The sequence below is a fragment of the Gekko japonicus genome, unplaced genomic scaffold (genome assembly GCF_001447785.1).
Source record: "Gekko japonicus isolate JY-2015 unplaced genomic scaffold, Gekko_japonicus_V1.1 scaffold5071, whole genome shotgun sequence".
NCBI classification, from domain to species: Eukaryota; Metazoa; Chordata; class Lepidosauria; order Squamata; family Gekkonidae; genus Gekko; species Gekko japonicus.
In genome coordinates, this window is record NW_015167699.1 from 4,962 (window position 1) to 26,301 (window position 21,340).

Below are 21,340 nucleotides of genomic sequence, written 5' to 3' on the forward strand. Positions count from 1 at the left end.
AGTTATGCTAATGAGTCTCCCTAGCTCTTTTTCTACGAAATGACTCCTGGACAAGAGTAAGTGGACAGTAGAAATCTGGCATAATTATTTGTTTGATTTCATACAGTCGGATATAATTGAGAAGCTGAACCGGAAGACCACATGGGAAGACAAGACCACAGAAATAAGGAAGAAATGGAAGACATACCTAGAGTGGTTACCATCAGAAGGGAGAAAAGACATTCAGTGCAAGATTTGGACTTTGTGCCCGTGGCTGTGAACAAAGGACTAACGCATGGGAACAGCAGAGGGGGGAGGAGGGAGGGAGAAGGGGTATAAACTGTCACGTAATGTACGGGTTAAAAGACAATATGTAACATATACCAAAAACTACATAAAAATTAAAATTTTTAAAAAAGCAACCATAAAATGACCACTGTGGGTCGGGCGGCCACACAGAACACATGGAGGAAGACCAACAGGCCCGTAGCAAGCAGAGGGGGGAGGAGGGAGGGAGAAGGGGTATAAACTGTCACGTAATGTACGGGTTAAAAGACAATATGTAACATATACCAAAAACTACATAAAAATTAAAATTAAAAAAAAGCAACCATAAAATGACCACTGTGGGTCGGGCGGCCACACAGAACACATGGAGGAAGACCAACAGGCCCGTAGCTACGGTGGGGCTTTTGAGGGGCTCTGCCCCCTTTCTTAAAGGCACACCCTCACAAAAATTTTGCCTGCAAATGCTTTTTTCAATCATTTTAAAACTTTTTTAAAAAATGCATGTGGTCCTTTAAGCAGAGTGGGGTGCTGTAGTTGACTAATTCCTGCACTGAGCAAATGGGTTGGAGTAGGTGACCTCTAGGATCCCTTCTAACTCTGTGTCAAGAAACTGGTCTCTTTTAAGAGAGTTTTCCTGCCTAAGTGTTAGCTTTCTTGACTATAGAAGTTATCACCCCCCACCTGCCAGCTTGTTCTCAGAACTGTTGCTTAGGCTGGCAGAAGTGATTAACTTGCAGCAGCTGAGAACTGTCATCTAAAGTGGCTGACAGCTTGCAATTTAGAGATCTATCCTGGTTAACAGCTTTCTCTTGGCTAAATGACTTTCCTTTCTGCACTGAGAACTTCAGCCCCACCAGAAAAAAAAAAATGTCCCACAAGCCACAAAATCCTGGCTAGGGGCCTGCAGAGCCCATAAGATCTCCACTGGCCAATCAGAAAGCCAGCTGGGCAAGAGCCCTACCTGGCTCCACCCACAGTCTAAAATACTTGGCGGGCACCAGGAAAGGTGTCAGTGGGCGCCATGGCACCTATGAACATGGTGCCGGAGACCCCAGTCAGCACACTGCTGCTGTACTAAAGAACACACACACTGGAGGCCCTATGGCCCAGTCATACAGAGCATGCATTTTCTTTCAAACCAAATAGAGTTCTAACACACATATGTCAAACGAGAAGTATGCTCCAGTGCCTTTTTAAAGACAGTCCCTCACCACAACACGGAACAACCACTGTTACCTGGAAATGTTTTTTGGGGTTCCTCCTCTTGCATTCTCTGGTATGTTGGCGGAGTACCATTTGTAGTTTCAACATACTGTCCACTCCTAGAAGGGAGAAACAATTTTTAAAAAAAACTTCAGATCATTCGGTACTTACTATAGAATCTGTAACAAGTCAACTGACGACAGGGTTGCCACCCCCCTGATAGGGGCGGGGTTTTCCCCGATTTAGGGTCCCCCCATCTGCCACCGGCCAGCTGGCTAGCGGGGGAGCCCCACCCCCAAAGAGCCCTTCCATGTCCAATACGATGATGTCACCTGGAGGTAACGTCATCACATCAGGCAGGTCGCACAGGGGATGCTCTAGCATTTGGCCAAAAACTCTATGGTGACCATAGAGCTTTTGGCCAAATGCTAGAGCATCCCCTGCACGACGTGCCTGGTGTGATGACGTCACTTCCGGGTGACATCATTGTGGCGTGCGTGCTTTGCGCGCGCACCAGATCCCGGGGAGCAGCCTGGAGTCCCCCACCAGCAGACGGTAAGCACCTGGCAACCCTAACTGGCAAAAATAGCTTTGAAAGGGGATCAGACAGATTTAAGGAGGAGAGATGGATCAGTGGCCACTAGCCATGGTGAATAAAGGGAACCTTCCCACTTTTGTTGTTGTTGTTCAGTCGCACAGTCGAGTCCGACTCTTCGCGACCCCATGGACCAGGTCACGCCAGGCCCTCCTGTCTTCTGCTGTCCTCTGAAGTTGGCTCAATTTCATGTTCGTTGCATCGATGACACTGTCTAACCATCTCATCCTTTGCCGTCCCCGTCTTCTTTGACCTTCAATCTTTCCCAGCATCAGGGTCTTCTCCAGTGAGTGCTCCCTTCTCACTTGGTGGCCAAAGTATTTGAGCTTCAGTTTCATTATCTGGCCTTCCAGGGAACAGTCAGGGTTGATTACTTTTAGGATTGACTGATTTGATCTCCTTGCAGTCCAAGGGACTCTCAAGAGCCTTCTCCAGCACCATAGTTCAAAAGAATCTATTCTTCGGCGCTCGGCCTTCTTTATAGTCCAACTCTCGCAGCCATACATGACTACTGGGAATACCATTGCTTTGACCATGCGGACTTTTGTTGGTAGGGTGATGTCTCTACTTTTTATCATGCTGTCTAGGTTCGCCATCACTTGGGAGGTGGTAAATCTCTGAGTACCAGTGCTTGAAGGCAACATCAGGGGAAGGCCTCGGCCTCTATGTCCTTTGGTTGGCCCTCCAGAAGAACTGGCTGGCCACGGGGTGAGACAGGAGGCTGGACTCGATGGACCAGTGGTCTGATCCAGCAGTGCTTTTCTTGTATTCTTTAACTTGTGTTACTCACCTGAAGGAAGGAGGCACTAGCTCAGGAGGCAGAGTTAATGGAAGGGGCTGCCCAGCTCTGGCCACATCTGTCAAATGCATAGCTAGGATGAACTCTTCTGCCCTCAGCTGTCCGTCCCCATCAACGTCCGCGAGTGACCTGCAAGTGACAGACTGTATGAACTGGACTGAGGGAATAAGGAACAGCAACTTGATTGTTTCAGAGTGTATATAAATATATACATACTTAAATACAGGTTATTACATCGACCACATCTGCCAAAGCAAAGCTTCAAACAACGGCTCTGTTCAAACCATATGAGATTTTAAGCATCAAAGCACGTTCACACACACACAAAGTACACAGGTGTGCTGTGGGGCATGAGGAATTAATGTGGACTCCGATCACGTTCTAAATTTTCCTTCGAAAGCCATCCCTGGACCCACAAGAGACTCTTAAAGCTGGAGGAAGGCCTCAAACTTTTCTCCTCTCTCCCGATTCAATAAAAGGGGCTTTAAATATTGAATACCCCAGGCTTGGCCCAAGGTCCTCAGAGCTCAGAAGGAGGCCCTGACAGAGGTCGAGAGAGGCCCCGGGCCCCTTCCATCTTTGAGGGGGCCCCCCAGTAAATTAAAAAACGAAGAAGTGCGAAAACAGTGATACAAAATTAATGGCGTTATATTTTAAATGTTCACATTTATTACAATAAGAATAAGAATATCGTAAGACTTTGTAATAAATGTTCCCATTTTTATTTAACGTGATTTAACGTCGAGATTTAACGGCAAAAGTGCCCCCCCCCCGAGAATGTGAGGCCCGGGCCAAATGGCCCTGCTGGCCCCCCTCTCAGAGGCCCTGCTCAGACGCTAAGCAGGGCCAGCCACGCAGAGTAATTTGATGGGAAACCACCAGGGGAGTCCAAGATTGCTAAGTGGAGGAAGGCCATGGCAAACCATCGCTGTTCATCTCTTGGCTGGAACCCCCCCCCCCGGTCCGGGGTCACCATGAGCTGGTTGAGACTTGATGGCATTTGATTATTTAGCTGATTCCAATCAGAATAGTTTTTAGAGAGTTTGAGTTCCAACTTGAGAGGTGGGGAGCATTTGTCAGCCTATTTAAAAAGAAGGCTTCTAGCCGGGTAGAAAAGAGGACTGAAGGTGCTACCGCTATAAACAGCCAGAGCGCAATTGAGCCAGCAACTTGAGATAGAGAGCAATTGCCAGCCAATTAAAAAAAAAAAAAAGGCTTCTAGCCAGATAGAAAAGAGGACTGGTTGCTACACTTAGAAATAAATTAACTGGCTTAAGAACATAAGCCAATGTTGGATCAGGCCACTGGCCCATCCAGTCCAGCACTCTGTCACACAGTGGCCAAAAATACCAGGTGCCATCAGGAGGTCCAGCAGTGGGGCCAGGACACTAGAAGCCCTCCCACTGTTGCCCCCCCCAAGCACCTAGAAGACAGTACATCACCTGCCCCAGCCTGTAAGTTCCTATCTATATCTTGTGGCTAATAGCCACTGATGGACCTCTGCTCCATATGTTTATCCAGTTTCTTCTTGAAGCTGTCCATGTTTGTAGCCGCCACCACTTCCTGCGGCAGTGAATCCCATGTGTTAATCACTCTTTGGGTGAAGAAGTATTTCCTTTTATCCGTTCTAACCCGACCGCTCAGCAGTTTCATGGAGTGCCCACGAGTCCTTGTATTGTGAGAAAGGGAGAAAAGTACCTCTTTCTCGACCTGCTCTATTTATTTTATTTTTATTTATTTAACTATGTCGTCCGTCCCCCAGTGGGAGTCACCAGAGGTCACCATGACTTCCAGGCACGGGCACACACACACAATTAAAGGGAAAAAAAAGGTATTATCAACAGATGAACACATGATGCTGCCTTATACCGAATCAGACCATTGGTCCCTCACGGTCAGTTTTATCTACTCAGACTGGCAGCGGGTCTCCAGGGTCTCGTCTCTCCCATCACCTGCTACCTGATCCATTTTACTGGAGATGCCAGGGGTTGAACCTGGGACTTTTTTGCGCTGCACGTCAAACGGGTGCTCTACCACTGAGCCACAGCCCTTCCCAAATCATTAGCAAACTTACCAAATGGTAGCTAACTGAGTCTGAGAAAGGTTTGATTGCAGGAGGGCATTTTTGGCTTGAAAACCTTAACAAACAAACAAACAAAGATGAGCATTCACTAGATTATTTTTACCCAATATGTTTGTTAAAATACCCTAACAAGGCATGGCTCAGATAAACTGGATGGATTTCACCTGATAACTAAATTATGATTACGGGAACACAATGTAAATAGGAGAAGGGTGGGAGTGACATAATCAAGAACCACCACAGAAAAGATTCTTTCCTCAGTAACTGCCTGCCTAACCTCTGAGGAAAATGGAGAGAGGCCTGTGATTTTAGTTGCCGGACAGCTTAGCGTGGCCCCAGGAGGTTCAGGGCTTTACAGATCAATGCCAGCACTTGGAAACTGAGCTTGGAAACAAAGCAGCAGCCCATGAAATTCCTGCAGGACGGAGGCAGCACGCTTCCAATGGCTAGCCCCAATATGGCTGCCATATTCTGGACCAGATAGGGTTTTCAGAGGGAGCCCAATGTAGAATGTGATACCCGAATCAAGCGGAGAGGGAACCGGGCCGCAGATATTAGGGGCAAGATCGTTTTGAACCAAAAAGGGGAATGAAACTTGTCAACCAGCAGTAACTGGTAAAAAAAATGTCACTATGCACTTCTAGTCAACTAAAAGAGCTAGTAGTGACACAAACTGTTATTACTACTTGTCAAAGGCTTTCATGGCCGGAGTTCATTAGTTGTTGTAGATTTTCTGGGCTGTATGCCCATGGTCTTGGCATTGTAGGATCTGACGTTTCACCAGCAGCTGTGACTAGCATCCTCAGAGGTATAACACAGAAAGATGGAGTACTCTCTGTGTCAATGTGAGAAAAAAAATGGTAGGCAGGTAATTTATATCTACTCAGGAAGGTGGGGTAGGGCTGAGTCATTATCTTGTAGGAGTTTCCCAAGCTGTGACATGCTAATGGAGGAGCTTTCCTGAGGAGGTTATTTTGCATATGGATTGGCTGTTGAAATTCTAATCTTATCTGTAGTGCTGTTGCAAGATGTAGAGCATTTTGTGTTTTTCAGGACAGGAAACTGCCCTGTTTATTTTTAAACTCTCTGTTCCTGTTGAAATTGCGTTTATGTTTATGAATTTCAATGGCTTCCCTGTGTAATCTTAAGTGTCCAGCATTTCAGGATAAACAACAACAGCAACACAATAATAATAGTTTGTGTCACTACAAGCTCTTTCGGTTGACTAGAAGTGAATGGTAAAAATAATAATAAGCCAACGTTAACTGATTTAGTTTAACTTTAAATCTCACCTGAAGAGATCTAGGCCTGCTAAGATATACTCATTTACACATTGAGGAAAATATTCAAAAGTACAAATGCATTTAAATATTACAATTACAACAGTGCTTTGGTCCTCCACCTGTATGGATGACTATGAACAGTCCATTTAGGGGAAAGGACTTATTCTGCAATATGCAGGGCTATTTTGGGGCAGGAACGCACAGGAACGGAGTTCCGACTGGCTCCTGAGTTGGCCACGCCCAGCAGGAACTCATTAGCATAATAGGCCACACCCAACAGCAGAAATTCATTAGGATTGGCTACATTAGGGGTGTGTGGCCTAACATGCAAAGGAGTTCCTGCTACAAAAAAAGCCCTGGGTTTTGACAACAAACAAGGTAAACAGAATAAGAAGCAAAAGGTGGGTGTGGCTGGATGACCACAGTTCTGGTAACGTGGGGTGTGGCCTAATATGCTAATGAGCTGCTCTGTCAGGGGTGTGGCATAATATGCTTATGAGTTTCTGCTGTTGGGTGTGGCATATTATGCTAATGAGTTCCTGCTGGGCTTTTTCTAAAAAAAAAAGCCCTGGCAATATGCAACAAACTCTTCAAAGCAGCGCTTTCTATTCTTCTAAGATGAAATCCCCCTTAGGACATAAGGCATGATTACAGGACGGAAACTAGCTTGCAAAACCCACAACAAAAGTTATGGGGTGGGGGGACCATTCCACAACTGTGTTCTTCAGTAAGACTAACAAAAAGGAAGGTACACTTAGAAACTAGAACAAAATGATTGGGGGAAAGAAATTGTATACATTCTTCAAAGAAACACAATATTCTGCTACTTTTTCTTTTTAAAAAAATCTATATTTCAGAACTTTAATTGTAACACAAACCTGACAGGTATCCGCTCATTCCTTTATCGAGGCTATTAAATTTCTGCCGGTATTTTAATCTGGAAGCCTGGGGGACTGCCCAGTCAGAAGATTTAGTCTTTGGTGAATTCCCAGTTAGTGACGTGGTAGAAGAAGAATTTGAACTGCAACAGGAACCGTTCAAAAGACAAGCGGTTTAGAATAACATAAAAATACCAGCCAGATCTGAAATCCTCTCTTCTTAACAGTTTTAAATGGATCATGATTTCTACACGGATAAACGATTTAGGTTCTTCCAAGCGCCAATGAAGTTAGTATGCACTTTTGTAAGAAGCAAGTTAGGTTGTGAAGGTCTCCGAAACCCGTGTTTCTGCTGAAAAATATAAGCCTATAATTGCGACATGGCAGTTTTATACCTGAAGGTCCATACCTACTAGATGCTAAATCTATCAGAGACTGCGTCTTCTGGATACTGGCGCCACCAAATCCTCCTGTCATGGGACTGTGCGAACTAGAATGAGGCAAAGCTAAAACAAACAGAAGGAGATAAATGAGTTCAGGGTTACCACATGAGTGCCATTAACTGATTCAAAATCGTTCAGTTAGTTTGATTGATAGGCCAGGGCCAGTATGGTGTACTGGTTAAGAGTGCTGGACTAGCAGTTGGGAGACCCAGGTTCAAATTCCCACTTCTGCACTGGGTGACCTGGGGCCAGTCGCACTCTTTCAGCCTAACCTACCTCACAGAGTTGTTGTGAGGATAAAATGGAGGAAAGGAGAACGATCTTCACATGTCAGAACCCCGGAGTGAACTTCTGCAGGAGAACAGTATGGGCTATGCAGTTTGGGGGGACGGGGGGGTGGACGGGGACATGGGCTGTCTGGGTACAGTGGACAGAAAACTGAACCTCTAGCCCTTCTAGACCCTGCTGGGGCCTAAGGGATGTAAGGACAAAGAAGAAAAAAGGGGGGGAAAACTGAACCTAAACCTAGAATTCAGAACCTAAAAAGGCTAGCCAAGAATAGAAGAGGGCCAACTCTAAAAATCTAATTATGAAACATAATTTCATAAACAAAGGTCCATTCATACAAGAGCTAATAAGATAGACCTAACGCGTTTCGGCCTGTACAGGCCTTCCTCAGAGGTCTAATACAGACAGAACATATTGGCTGATATGCAAAAATACATACAATCATACATATATAAAATATGGAATAAAGACTAGAAACCAATTGTTCCAAAGTTTAACCACTGGGCAAAGAAAAGAAATACAAAAATACAAATGAAGCCTCCAGTGCAATCACATGTTAAAAGGAACATTTTATTGGGAACATTTGGCTGTACAATCTCAGAAGAATATACAGTTGACCAGAGAGAAGTACTACTGGACATGTGAGGAAGGCCTGTAAAGGCCGAAGCGCGTTAGGTCTATCTTATTAGCCCTTGTATATTTTTGTATGTTTCATAATTAGATTTTTAGAGTTGGCCCTCTTCTATTCTTGACTAACCGCCTAAGCATGTAAATGTAAGCATTTATTTAAAAGTTTATAAATTTAATTTATTTGATTTCATTTAATTGATTACATTTAATTGATTTAAAGTTATAAATACTGGTGGGCGGAAAGTGCGATCGAGTCCCGGCAGACTTAACAGTGACCCTGCAGGGTTTTCACAACAAGACACATTTCATGGGTGGTTTGCCACTGCCTGCCTCTGCATAGCACCCCATGACTTCTTTGGTAGTGTCCTATCCAAGTATTAACCAGGGCCGGTTCTGCTTAGCTTCCGAGACTGGGCTTGCCTGGGCCATCCCGGGCGGGGCCGCAGGTGGGAAAACAGCTCAGTGGGACGTGTGGCTTATGAACAAATACCGGGAAGGTAAACGATTACACCGTCTCCCCCCCTCTTCCTCTTCTGAGTTTCAGCCTCCAAGGCTGATTTCGTGGCAACAAAACCAACAACAAAACACAGCCAAACTACCATGATCTAGGAAGTACCCTACAGCTGAACACTTTTTTGTGTGTGGCTTGGCTCTCGAAACTGGGAGACAGAACGGCATCTTCTACGAGCACAAACTGTTGGGGGGGGGGGGGGGGGGAGAGGCCTTCTGGTGGATGAGCAGGCAAGTTCTGTCTTGACCGTGTTCAGTCTGAGATACTGGCACTCGAAGGAGGTATCGGTCCATTCTTTCTCGGAGGTGGGGGTGATAATTCAACAGCAGCTGACGTGAACTTGGAAGGCAGATGTTGCTATACTCACTTGCAGAGTATGACACAGGCAACGGCTGGAGGAGGCTGGATATTCCATTTGGCAACGAGGCGGTGCTGGCTGAAGGCATCAGGGGAGCAGAAACCACCAAGGGTGGGATAGAGGTCATCGAAGGAAAAGACATGGGGGCCAGAGGTGCCATGGCAGGAACAGATGCTGGCATGGAGAGATTTGGCATGCTGCCCATGCCTAGAACAGGAATCCAAGAGTTACCATTTCTCGATGTTGCACTCAACACCCGGGAAACCCGGAAGATTCATGTTTCAAGTTAGTTGTACAAGCTAATTTTAGACGACAGCTCTGCGCCCACACATGACGTCATACCCACTGCAGAGCTATGATTTATTGTCTTTACTGTTTTTGCAACCAGAGTCATAAAACAGCAAACCCTCATCCCACAATAAACCTCGTTCCACAGGTAAACATGGAAGAATTTAAAGATTGCTACTGCAAAAGTTATGTGATTTGACAACAGCTACTGAACTGCAGGCTGTGGAAGGTCAGTAGTTCAGCAGTTCAAGACCCGAGTTGTCGCATGACAGAGTGAGCTCCCATCTCTAGTTCCAGCTCCTGCCAACCTAGCAGTTCGAAAGCAAGAAATCGCAAGTAGATAAATAGGTACCACTTCGGTGGGAAGGTAACAGCGTTCCGTGCGCCTTGGTGTTTAGTCATGCCGGCCACATGACCACGGAAACGTCTTCGGACAGCGCTGGCTCTTCGGCTTTGAAACGGAGATGAGCACCGCAACCCTAGAGTCGGACTCGACTGGCTTTCGAGCAAGGGAACCTTTACCTTTTACTAGAAATATTGCCACACAAAGAGTCGTTTGCCTGTCTTCGTGTCTAAGTAACCAAGATGATTTTGCTTCTGGAGATATGACGTTCTGATTAAATAAAGGGGAGATCACTGTAGCATGATCTATATAGTTAGTTTTCCTCCAAATACTTTAGAACATCTTTTGTAACGGGTGGAAAACTGGTTCTTGCCCCTCTTTTCAGTCTCAAGCCATCTCTATCCTTTTATTTGCTGCAAAATCAGCTATAGTTTCATGCTGGAAAGAGAGAACATTACTGGATCTGTCGCACTGGCACAAAGAGTTATGGGACCTTTATATCATGGCCAAAATCACTGACAACTTATCGCACCTTACCTCACAAACATCTCCATCTAACTTTGTGGCAATTTGGTTCCCCCATTATGGACTATCTGACAAAACAAGCTGCTATTCCTGATGTAACTGACATTCTATGCCTCAGGTAATTTTGAAAGATCTTCCGGTACTTTTAATATCCAGATTATAAAGGATAAAAATAGAAGGGGAAATATGGTTTACTTATTGCTTATTGTATGCATCTAGATTATCCTTTATGTATTTTGGTTAATTTAGGGATTATCGTGGTATCTTTGTTATTGTATATCTCATCTCATTATGCTTACTATGAGAAAATGCAACAAACTATTAATACAAAAAGAACATTATAATATTGCAGGTAACCACGTATAGATCGCAGGGGAGAGAAAAAAAGACAGAAATACATCATATCATCAAGGGCCTGCTATGCACACTTATTCTGGATGGCAGCCCCACTGAATTTAAGATGTTTCCCTGAGCAGACAAGCACAGAATTGGTTAAAATATGCTTCCTAATCTATTTTATCAACTAACAGATGTCGTTAGCTGTGGCGGAATTTGGGCATAACTGAGACTAGGCCTTTCTGTGTATCCCTTTGGACATCTATTCTTTGGCTCAACATCTATCCCACAAGGCTCTGAGAACTATTTAGTACTAGATGCCTCTTACTAAGTGTATATTCCTTCCAAAAGCGTTTTTTTGCAGATGCCCTTTCACATACAAGCATTGCTCACATTCCACATGATCCTGGTACTAGGCAGGAACCATAACATATAGATGTCAGTGAGGGGCTCCCTATCTCTCTATCCTTGAGGAGGAGACAGTCTACCGACTCTCTGATCTGACAGATCATAAACTAACTTTGAAGAAAGTTCATACAGTCAACGTAGGTGGGGTAGGGGTCTTGACGAGTTTGTCACTTTCTTGATTGACAGTGCAGAAGGTATATATTGCCCATGTTAGCTTTTGTTCAGGGCAAACAACTCTTGTGAGGGGCCTTGGTGAACAGACAGAAATATCCCTCTTTTTATAAATATACACTGCACTATATAGCAGGTGGAGCTGCGGTGGCTCAAGTGGTTAAGACGCTGAACTGCAGGCTGTGGAAGGTCAGTGTTCGGCAGTTCGAGACCCGGGTGCCGCAAGACGGAGTGAGCTCCCGTCTCTAGTTCCAGTTCCTGCCATCCTAGCAGTTCGAAAGCAAGAAATTGCAAGTAGATAAATAGGTACCACTTCGGTGGGAAGGTAACAGCGTTCCGTGCACCTTGGTGTTTAGTCATGCCGGCCACATGACCACGGAAACATCTTCGGACAGCGCTGGCTCTTCGGCTTTGAAATGGAGATGAGCACCGCAACCCTAGAGTCGGATTCAACTGGCTTTCGAGCAAGGGAACCTTTACCTTTTATATAGCAGGTATTGGGTTTTTCTGTATATTATTGGGTTTTGCTCTTATACGATTTCAATCAATAGTGTTTTAGTGTGAGAAGACTGGCCCGTGTCTCTCTCTCTGGGAAGATTCGGTCTCCAAGCCAGTCTCACTCTGGTTCATCGAACTCTGGTGACATTTGGGAGGGGCCCAGGGAAAATCCCTCAACGTTAACATCATTTCTTCTTTTTAAAAAACGAAACGATTTAATTAACATTCATTTGAGCAAGGTTTAAAACCATGCTCAGCTTCTGGTATTTAACAACGGGCTGCTGTAAGTTGGTGAATAAATCAGAGAATTCCTGGATCGCGTCCAGAAGCTCTATTGCACTGCTAGACAGCTACTGAGCACATCCCCCCCCCCAATTGCTTTGATATGTTCTGGCCTCACTGTTCTGCACCTGTTCCCCCCAAGTCTTCGTCCTCCTTCTGCCACCATTTCTGGAGGAAACATTTGTCAACGGATATAAAAAGATGCCAGGAATACCAGCACAGATTATGTCATCCTGGCTGCATGCAAGGCCATTGTTCCAAGCAAGAGAATTCCTGCAGGCCAGCCATACACTCTCCAAGGCTCAACTGGTACAGGGTCGACTCCAAAGAGTACTCCAAAGAGGAAAGCGATGTGAAGGCCCAGAAAAAAACCCGGAAAAATTCTTTTTTGTTTTTTTCCAAAAAATTGAAAAAAGAAAAGAAAAAAATTGATTATGAAACATTTTTTTTTAACATGATGACTAAAATATTTTAAGACAAGGTGTTCAAATATTTTCCAAATCATTTCTAAAAAATATGTATGGTATCGGATTGATCTAATTTCTGTGCACTGAGGACAAGCAAGTCCTAGGTTACAAACTGAACTCTCCAATGCAAGAACAAGATGCATTTCTTCCTTTAGGAGGTACTATTGTCACAAGAAAAAAAGGTTTCAATTTTGTTTTTGCATGTGGGTGGGTTAGGGTTGCCAAGTCAGAAGCGGCGCTGGCGCGGGGGACTCTATGTCAGTGTATTAAAATCTATCCTGGCAAGCTGTCAGTCTGCCATGGACAGTGAGTGTCAGTAAGTGTCAGATCAGAAGGATCTGAGAATGACAGCCAGTAGGTCATATGACATGGTGATTGCAGGGAGGTTGCATCAGCCTCTGCACTAAGCACCATGACTTGGCAAAAATGTAAATAGCTGTTATGTGATTGGTTGTTGTACATATAAATGTAGTGCTGTACAGTGCTGTACATCTCTTCTATGGGATCAGTTGCCTGCGCAGCACCTTGTCAGTGAGTACCACGATTTTGGACTCAGAGAGACTGTATATATACTCCAGCGTGTAAATAAACTGTAAATACTTTTACTACTCTGCTATTTGGTGATTCTTCATATACCGTCACTCTAGTGCTGCTTCGGGAGTGCGTGCGTGCTGCAACCCCGTCATCCGGAAATGACGCGACCACGCCGGGCATGCTGGGGGCGGGGCCACAACCATCCGAGGGAAAACCCAGCGAGCCCGTGCACGTCGCGTGCTTTGGGGGTGGGGTTCCCCCCGGGGCCCGATCCACTGGCGGCGGGGAACAGGCCTCTGGGGCGAGGGTTTCCCTGCCCCCCGGGGGGACTTGGCAAGCCTAGGGTGGGTATTCTGTTTGTAATAATTGTTTGGACACACTATATTTTTAATATGCTAGTTGTGATAATTTCATGCCAAGTAAAAATGTCCATAAGTCATATTTTATGTTCCTAAAGTAACAGAATGACTTTCAATCTGGAAAAGAAAAAAGAAGTGCTAATGTAGCATTTTTTCAATTTTTCCAAAAATGTCCGTTTCCCCTTTGGAAAAAAACATTTTCCCCCCCAAGCTTCAAAATTTCCGGAAATTTTACATCTCTACTCACTCTTGCCCCCCAGTTTTCCCTGCTGCTCCAACTTTCAGTTACAGGTGATTGAAGGCCTATAGCACGGATTTAAGCCTAAAGCCACCAGTACTCTGTCTGAGATTATTTCCAAGATGGCTCCAGCCACATGTGCTTCCTCCCATACGAAAAAGCAGCAGGAAGTTGAGCCATGTTGGCTAGACTGTCTGGTGAGGCCGAGAAATGTTAACATCACTTCTTTATATGAACAGTGCAGACAGAGATGTAAAAAGATGTTTTTAGGCCGTTAGGCCATTAGGCACAGGACCAGTGTTCCCTTTAAGCTGAGTTAGTGTGAGCTAAAGGTAAAGGTTCCCTTGCTCGAAAGCCAGTCGAATCCGACTCTAGGGTTGTGGTGCTCATCTCCGTTTCAAAGCCGAAGAGCCAGCGCTGTCCGAAGACATTTCCGTGGTCATGTGGCCGGCATGACTAAACACCAAGGCACACGGAACGCTGCTACCTTCCCACCGAAGTGGTACCTATTGATCTACTTGCAATTTCTTGCTTTCGAACGGCTAGGTTGGCAGGAGCTGGAACTAGAGACGGGCGCTCACTCTGTCATGCGGCACACTCGGGTCTCGAACTGCTGAACTACCGACCTTCCGCAGCCTGCAGTTCAGCGTCTTAACCACTTTAGCCACCGCAGCTCCAAGTGTGAGCTAGCCCACAGTTTTTTAGCCTCCGGCTCACAGATTTTTGTCTTAGCGCAGGAAGGAGGGCTGTAGCCAAATCGCTGGCTCAGGACTTTAATGCCAGCATCTCACAAAGCAGATTTTTTTGCTCACAAGACTCCACAGCTTAGAGGGAGCACTGCGTAGGACAATCATTTTATCAACTTTCCTCACTATGCTCAGAACCTTCGTACGACAAAGTCAAAATGATCTTTAGCGATATCTTTCTTCACGCATCCTTAAGAGCCTTCCTGTGTTAACGATCAGGTTTCTGCATTTATTTAACGCCATTAATAACTATCGGGGAGCGGAGGGAGAGAGAGTCTCCAGACAAGAAATCGATTAAATATCCGTGATTACCAAAGCGAGCAGACATCAAGGGAGAGAACACTGGAGGTTGCTTCATGACCGGAGGGAGAATCACGGGGAGGGGTTGGCCTTGAAGTCTTAGCTTGATGAGTTTCATCGCTATGGAGAATTCCTGTTGATCCATCCTCCCATCCTTGTTCAGGTCTGAAAGAGCCCTTTAAAGAAGAAGAAGAAGAGATTGGATTTATACCCCCGCCCTTCACTACCCAAAGGTGTCTCAGAGCAGCTTACAAGCTCCTTTTCCCTTCCCCTCCCCACAACAGACACCCTGTGAGGTAAAAGAAGAAGAGATTGGATTTATACCCTGCCCTTCACTACCCAAAGGTGTCTCAGAGCGGCTTACAAACTCCTTTCCCTTCCCCTCCCCACAACAGACACCCTGTGAGGTAAAAGAAGAAGAAGAGATTGGATTTATACCCCGCCCTTCACTACCCAAAGGTGTCTCAGAGCGGCTTACAAGCTCCTTTTCCCTTCCCCTCCCCACAACAGACACCCTGTGAGGTAAAAGAAGAAGAAGAGATTGGATTTATACCCCGCCCTTCACTACCCAAAGGTGTCTCAGAGCGGCTTACAAGCTCCTTTTCCCTTCCCCTCCCCACAACAGACACCCTGTGAGGTAAAAGAAGAAGAAGAGATTGGATTTATACCCCGCCCTTCACTACCCAAAGGTGTCTCAGAGCGGCCTACAAACTCCTTTTCCCTCCCCCTCCCCACAACAGACACCCTGTGAGGTAGAAGAAGAAGAATAGATTGGATTTATACCCCGCCCTTCACTACCCAAAGGTGTCTTAGAGCGGCTTACAAGCTCCTTTCCCTTCCACTCCCCACAACAGACACCCTGTGAGGTCGGTGGGGCTGAGAGAGCTCTTGACAGAAGCTGCTCTTTTTCAAGAACAGCTGTGCCAGAACTATGGCTTGCCCAAGGTCATCCAGCAGCTGCAAGTGGAGGAGTGGGGAATCAAACCCAGTTCTCCCAGATTAGAGTTCCTAACTACTACACCAAAAAGAAGTACACTGACTCAGACGCACGACTTTTGTATGCCTTCTCTGGGGCAGTGGACCATCGCACGTGTTTTGGAGGGAGCTCCCCAGGTTCCCCTGCACAGTGGTTCATGTTCATGGCCTCTGCAACTGCTCCTCTGCCCCAGAAGTCAAAACGGGCTTAATGTCAGATTTCCACACAACTCTTGTGTACGCAGAAGAAGAGGAGACTGGATTTGTACACCGCCCTTCACTACCCAAAGGAGTCTCAGAGCAGCTTACAATCTCCTTTCCCTTCCCCTCCCCACAACAGACACCCTGCGAGGTAGGCGGGGCTGAGAGAGCTCTTTCGAGGACTGCTCGCAAGAGAACAGCTCTGAGAGAACTTGTGAGTGACCCAAGGTCACACCAGCAGCTGCATGTGGTGGAGTGGGGAATCAAACCCGGTTCTCCCAGATTAGAGTCTGCGCTCCTAACCACTACACCAAGTTGGCTTTCAGAGTAAGGATGTAGCATGCCAAAAGCTGCAGGGTCATGAACCAGACGACCAAATCTGGTCCACAAGTCTCTAATTGCTAGCCACCATTATAAATACTTGAGCACTAAAACATATTGTAGTTGTCAGTTTAAGAACTATGGTATTTATTTAAATATAAGACCACGGTCCCCTCCCCACACAGGTATGCCATATAACTCATAGTTTTGGCATATAACTTACAGTTATGTACAATAATAAAAATGTTTTGTGTATGATATTTGAAGGGGAATGGCTGACATTCGAGTAAATATGGTACACAAAAATGTTACATCCAAATCCTAGAAGGGATTTTAAGGAATCTGCTTTGAAAAAACCAAAACTGAAAAGGGGCAATAATTTTAGTCACATCAGATTTAAGTTACATGATTATGCTAGGAGTAACCCATTACCCATCCACATGTTTGGGCTATTTTTATTAGTGGCATGGTGCTAGCCACATATTTTAATATTTTAATGTTAATATTATATATTTGTTATTTGTTTTTATGTTGTTTTTCTCATTTATATGGTTTTAATGTTGTTAGTCGCTGCAAGACCCTTTGGACAAGCGGAGACTAGGGTTCCCAAGTCCGAGTGGCGCTGGAGTGGGGGACTCCAGCACCGCTCTGGGAGTGCGCGCGCATGCTTCGTGCGCACGCACTGCAACCACATCACCCGGAAGTGACGCAACCACGCCGGGCACGCTGGGGGGCGGTGCCACGACCATCCGAGGGAAAACCATAGAGTTTTCCCTCGGATGACTGTGGCCTCAACCCCCAGCGTGCCCGGCGTGGCCGCGTCACTTCCGGGTGACGTGCACGTCGCGTGCTTTGGGGGTGGGGTGGGGTTCCCCCCGGGGCCTGATCCGTCGGTGGCGGAGAATGGACCTCTGGGGTGGAGGTTTCCCCGCCCCCCGGGGGGACTTGGCAAGCCTAGCGGAGATTAAAAAAATCTAATAAATAAACCTTGCCCTGACCTGGATAGCCCAGGCAAGCCCGATCTCATCAGATCTTGGAAGCTAAGCAGGGCCGACCCTGGCAAGTATTTGGATGGGAGACCTCCAAGGAATACCAGGGCTGGGAGGCTATCAAACCACTTCTCTGAACGTCCTCCATGCCCCAGTAGGAGTTGCCAGAGGTTGCCATGACTTCCAGGCACGGGCACACACTCACACGCAAAACGCAAAATAAATAAATAGATAAACCTTGAAGAGATCATCTTCTTCAGCCCCATATAGGCCTCATGCAAACATACATTCTGCAGCCATGCGTTGGATCTGAACGGGATTGTACCACTCTGACTCCACCTGATGTTCGTATATCAGGACTTTATATTTACATAGGGCGCAGCATATGCAGAGTCCCATACAGGTAAGCCCCAGCCAAACAACTTGCACACCTGGACTCCTATACAGTTTCACAGAGTAACTTTTCAAGGCAACTGAAAGACTTGAAGTAGTGGGTGTTGGAGAAACTGTTCTCTGACTGAGATCCTGGGTCACTGCTGCTGGTAGGACTACACCATACGGATCAATGAGACAACACTGTATGTTTTCTGTGTTTTATACAATGCTTTATACAATCACTTTGTATAAAACACAGAAAACAGTGTTTTATACAATGCTTTATACAATCACTCCTGCCAACCTAGCAGTTCGAAAGCAATTACTTGCAAGTAGATAAATAGGTGGGAAGGGAACAGCGTTCCGTGCGCCTTGGTGTTTAGTCATGCCGGCCACATGACCACGGAAACTTCTTCGGACAGCACTGGCTCTTCGGCTTTGAAACGGAGATGAGCACCGCAACCCTAGAGTCGGACTTGACTGGCTTTCGAGCACGGGAAACCTTTACCTTTACTTTACTTTATACAATCACATCCCTTAAATTAGTGCAGAGGAACAGTAAAAAAAGTAGCGACTTCTGAAGTACTTATTCATTTTTTATTTATTGTTTATATTTATATCCCGCCTTTCCAGATATCTGGTTCAAGGCGGCTAACAACATTAAAATGGCATAAACAACCAAGTTAAAACAATTAATAAATACCATACCAGTTAAAACAACACCAGTTGCAACTAACCCAACAGAAATGGCGGTAATCCAAATCCCATCCAACGATAGGGGTAGCGTCCAGCGGAATCTCAGGCCCGAGGGTGTTTTAAAATTTCAGACCAAACGATGTTCCAGGGCACACTCATCAGTGGCAGCCCCTAATAGAAAGCCTGGTGGAAGAGCTCTGTTTTACAGGCCCTGCGGAACTGTAAAAGATCCCACAGGGCCCTGATGTTCTCCAGGAGCTCATTCCACTCTCCGGGAGCTCATTCCACCAGGTTGGGGCCGCCACTGAGAAAGCCCTGGTTCTGGTGACATTCAGCCTGGCTTCTTTCGGACCAGAGAGGGTCAGGCGATGTTGCGACCCTGACCACAGTGCTCTCTGGGGCACATATGGGGAGTAGCACTGTCCCACCTGAACTTTCCATCTCAAGGAATCGAGGACTCTGCCACAGCAGAAAGAGGAGTTCGGCTTACCTAAAAGCAGGGGTCATTTCCTGCAGGAGCGCACAGGAGCGGAGCTCCGGCATTAAAGAGCCCAGGGGGCGGGCACATGCAACAAGCCCCACCCCCTGCTCCCAGCAGCCTTCAGTCAGAGCAAGAAGCAACCAGGTAAGTTACAGAGGGCCCCCCCCGCCTCTCTGGTCCAAAACAGTCCAGTGGCACCTTTAAGACCAAGTTTTATTCAGGTACAAGCTCTCCCTCCTCTGCGAGGACAGATCTGCACCCCCCCCAACCACCAATAGCTAGCAATCCAAAACAGTCCAATGGAGCCTGAGTGGTGGGTGTTACCTTCTGATACACTTGTCAGGGGTGATGTCAGGGGGTGTGGCATATGCAAACGAGTTATGCTAATTAGCTCCTGCACCTCTTTTTCTACGAAATGACCCCTGCCTAAAAGACCCATGCAATACCACTACAAACAGGTGACAGAGAGGTCATGGTGGAGGAAGAGGATGTACGACCCAAGGAGCCTCCATCTTCCAAGCCCATGAACCAGCCACCATCCGAAACGAGCCACTCAGTAATGCACAGAATATGGTCACCGTGAGAGACCAGAGACTCTTCTACCCTGTGCTACAAGACTGGGCCGTGAATTGCCAAGGACAGAACATAATCTGTCCAAGGAGCCGGGGTGACCTGGAAACGGAGCCAAAGCTCCTGGTCCGAGTCTCTGGAAAGGTCACAAAAACAATGACCAACGCCATTAAAAAAAAACACAGGGCTCCAGGGGCATCTGAAGCTTTTAAAGATTCTTCTCAGTCTGTGTGGTACTGCAGCCAGGTGCCTGGAGTCACTTGACATGTTTACCTAACACAGTAGCTTGTGTCCCATAGCACATCCATCCCCAGGGAGTTTCTCTGAGGCAGTTCTCTGTTTAGACGTTTTGCGCTCTCTCTCGCTCTCTCTCTTTCTCGTTTTTTCCCCAGGGGTCATCTTGTTCTCTTCTCTCGCCTTCTCAGTCAATCATGGCCTGCTAACACTTCCTCTTTGCAGGGACGGACCTAGAAGCCGTTTGCTGTACAAAGGCAAGAACTAGGGATGGGCACGGACCGGACTACAGGCCAAATTTTCCCAAGGACCGGGGCCCAGTTCGTGATCTTTGAGCCCGCTCTACACCGTCCCACCGACACGGACCTCCCATGCTCCTTCCAGGAGGTTTGTAAGGTCCGTGTAAGCGGGGCTTGCAAAAGCAACTTAAAGGGAATGCGTTCCCTTTAAATGGCTTTTGCAAAGCCATGACATGTGCAACTGCAGGCCAAGCGGTGACTTCACCCACTTCCAGTTCATCCCGCTGACATGACCTAGTCCGTTAAACGTGGAGGTTCCACGACCTAGCCTGTTAAATGTGGAGGTTCCATGACCTGGTCTGTTAAGCGTAGCGGTTTGTGATCCAAGGGGTCCGTAAACCCCACGTACCGCCGAACCTCAATGGACCACCATTTTTCTGGACCGTGCCCATCCCTAGCAAGAACCCTTTCCACGGCTGCCACATGCTTTCCTTTTCTTCTTCCTTCCAATTTAAATAAGTATCAATGGCAGAGATCTCTTGTGGCCTCTGGTTCCACGGCAGAGATGTCCCTCTCCCCTGACTGAATCTCACCCAGTTAAGCTTTCCTAGAGAAACCTCCCTCAACTGAGTTCTTCCTCCTGCTTCATCCAAACACTCAGGCAGAACTGGGCCCAGGCTGCGTTGACAATGCTGACTTCAGCCAAAATGGAGGCCAAAACAAACTACACAGTTTATCCTAAGAATGTTCTTACCCATAACTAAAACCTCCCAGCTCCAGCAGACATTATCCTCAATAAAAAACCCACAAAACCTGAAACTCAGTGCTTTTCTAGAAATAATATCCCATTCCCTGGAAGAGTACCTTGGGTTCCATGGGTATCTCAACCACGTACACAAAAGAACAACAACAACCCCCCCCCCACATACTGGAAAGTACTTCCACTGGTTCCCGAAGTGGGCAATACTGCCCCCTCGGGGGCGCGGGAACGATCTGGAACGATCCAAATGCAGATTCAAAAACTGCATCTTTTTGTCCACTTCTTGCAGGTAGATGTCCAAATACCAAATAAGTTTGGGAACCTCTGAACACCTTGCCTCGTGAACCTTCCAGAGAGGAGAAGACAAGCACAACCCCAGGTCTACTCGGTGCTTTTCTAGAAATAATATCCCATTCTCTGGAAAAGTACCCTGGGTTCCATAGGTATCTCAACCACGTAAACAAAAGAACAACAACAAAACCCCCACATACTGGAAAGTACTTCCACTGGTTCCCAAAGTGGGAAATACTGCCCCCTCGTGGGCGCGGGAACGATCCAGGTGGGCTGGAACGAGTCAAATGCAGATTCAAAAACTGCATCTTTTTGTCCACTTCTTGAAGGTATATGTCCAAAGGGGGCGGTAGACCAAATAAGTTTGGGAACCTC

At 46.4% G+C, this 21,340-nt stretch overlaps 1 protein-coding gene across 1 annotated transcript in view; it reads right to left on the minus strand.

Moving 5' to 3' along the window:
• LOC107112936 (intersectin-2-like) overlaps positions 1 to 21,340 on the minus strand; it is a gene marked incomplete at its 3' end in the record, with an annotated part of 55,297 nt that overhangs the window by 4,500 nt on the left and 29,457 nt on the right. Inside the window, exons 5-11 of the mRNA XM_015414147.1 lie at positions 14,846 to 15,009; positions 9,348 to 9,545; positions 7,518 to 7,614; positions 7,109 to 7,251; positions 4,939 to 5,002; positions 2,856 to 2,993; positions 1,504 to 1,589 (exon numbers count right to left, since the gene is read on the minus strand). Of these exons, the coding sequence (XP_015269633.1) occupies positions 1,504 to 1,589; positions 2,856 to 2,993; positions 4,939 to 5,002; positions 7,109 to 7,251; positions 7,518 to 7,614; positions 9,348 to 9,545; positions 14,846 to 15,009 (890 nt within the window). The remainder of the gene's footprint in view (positions 1 to 1,503; positions 1,590 to 2,855; positions 2,994 to 4,938; positions 5,003 to 7,108; positions 7,252 to 7,517; positions 7,615 to 9,347; positions 9,546 to 14,845; positions 15,010 to 21,340) is intronic.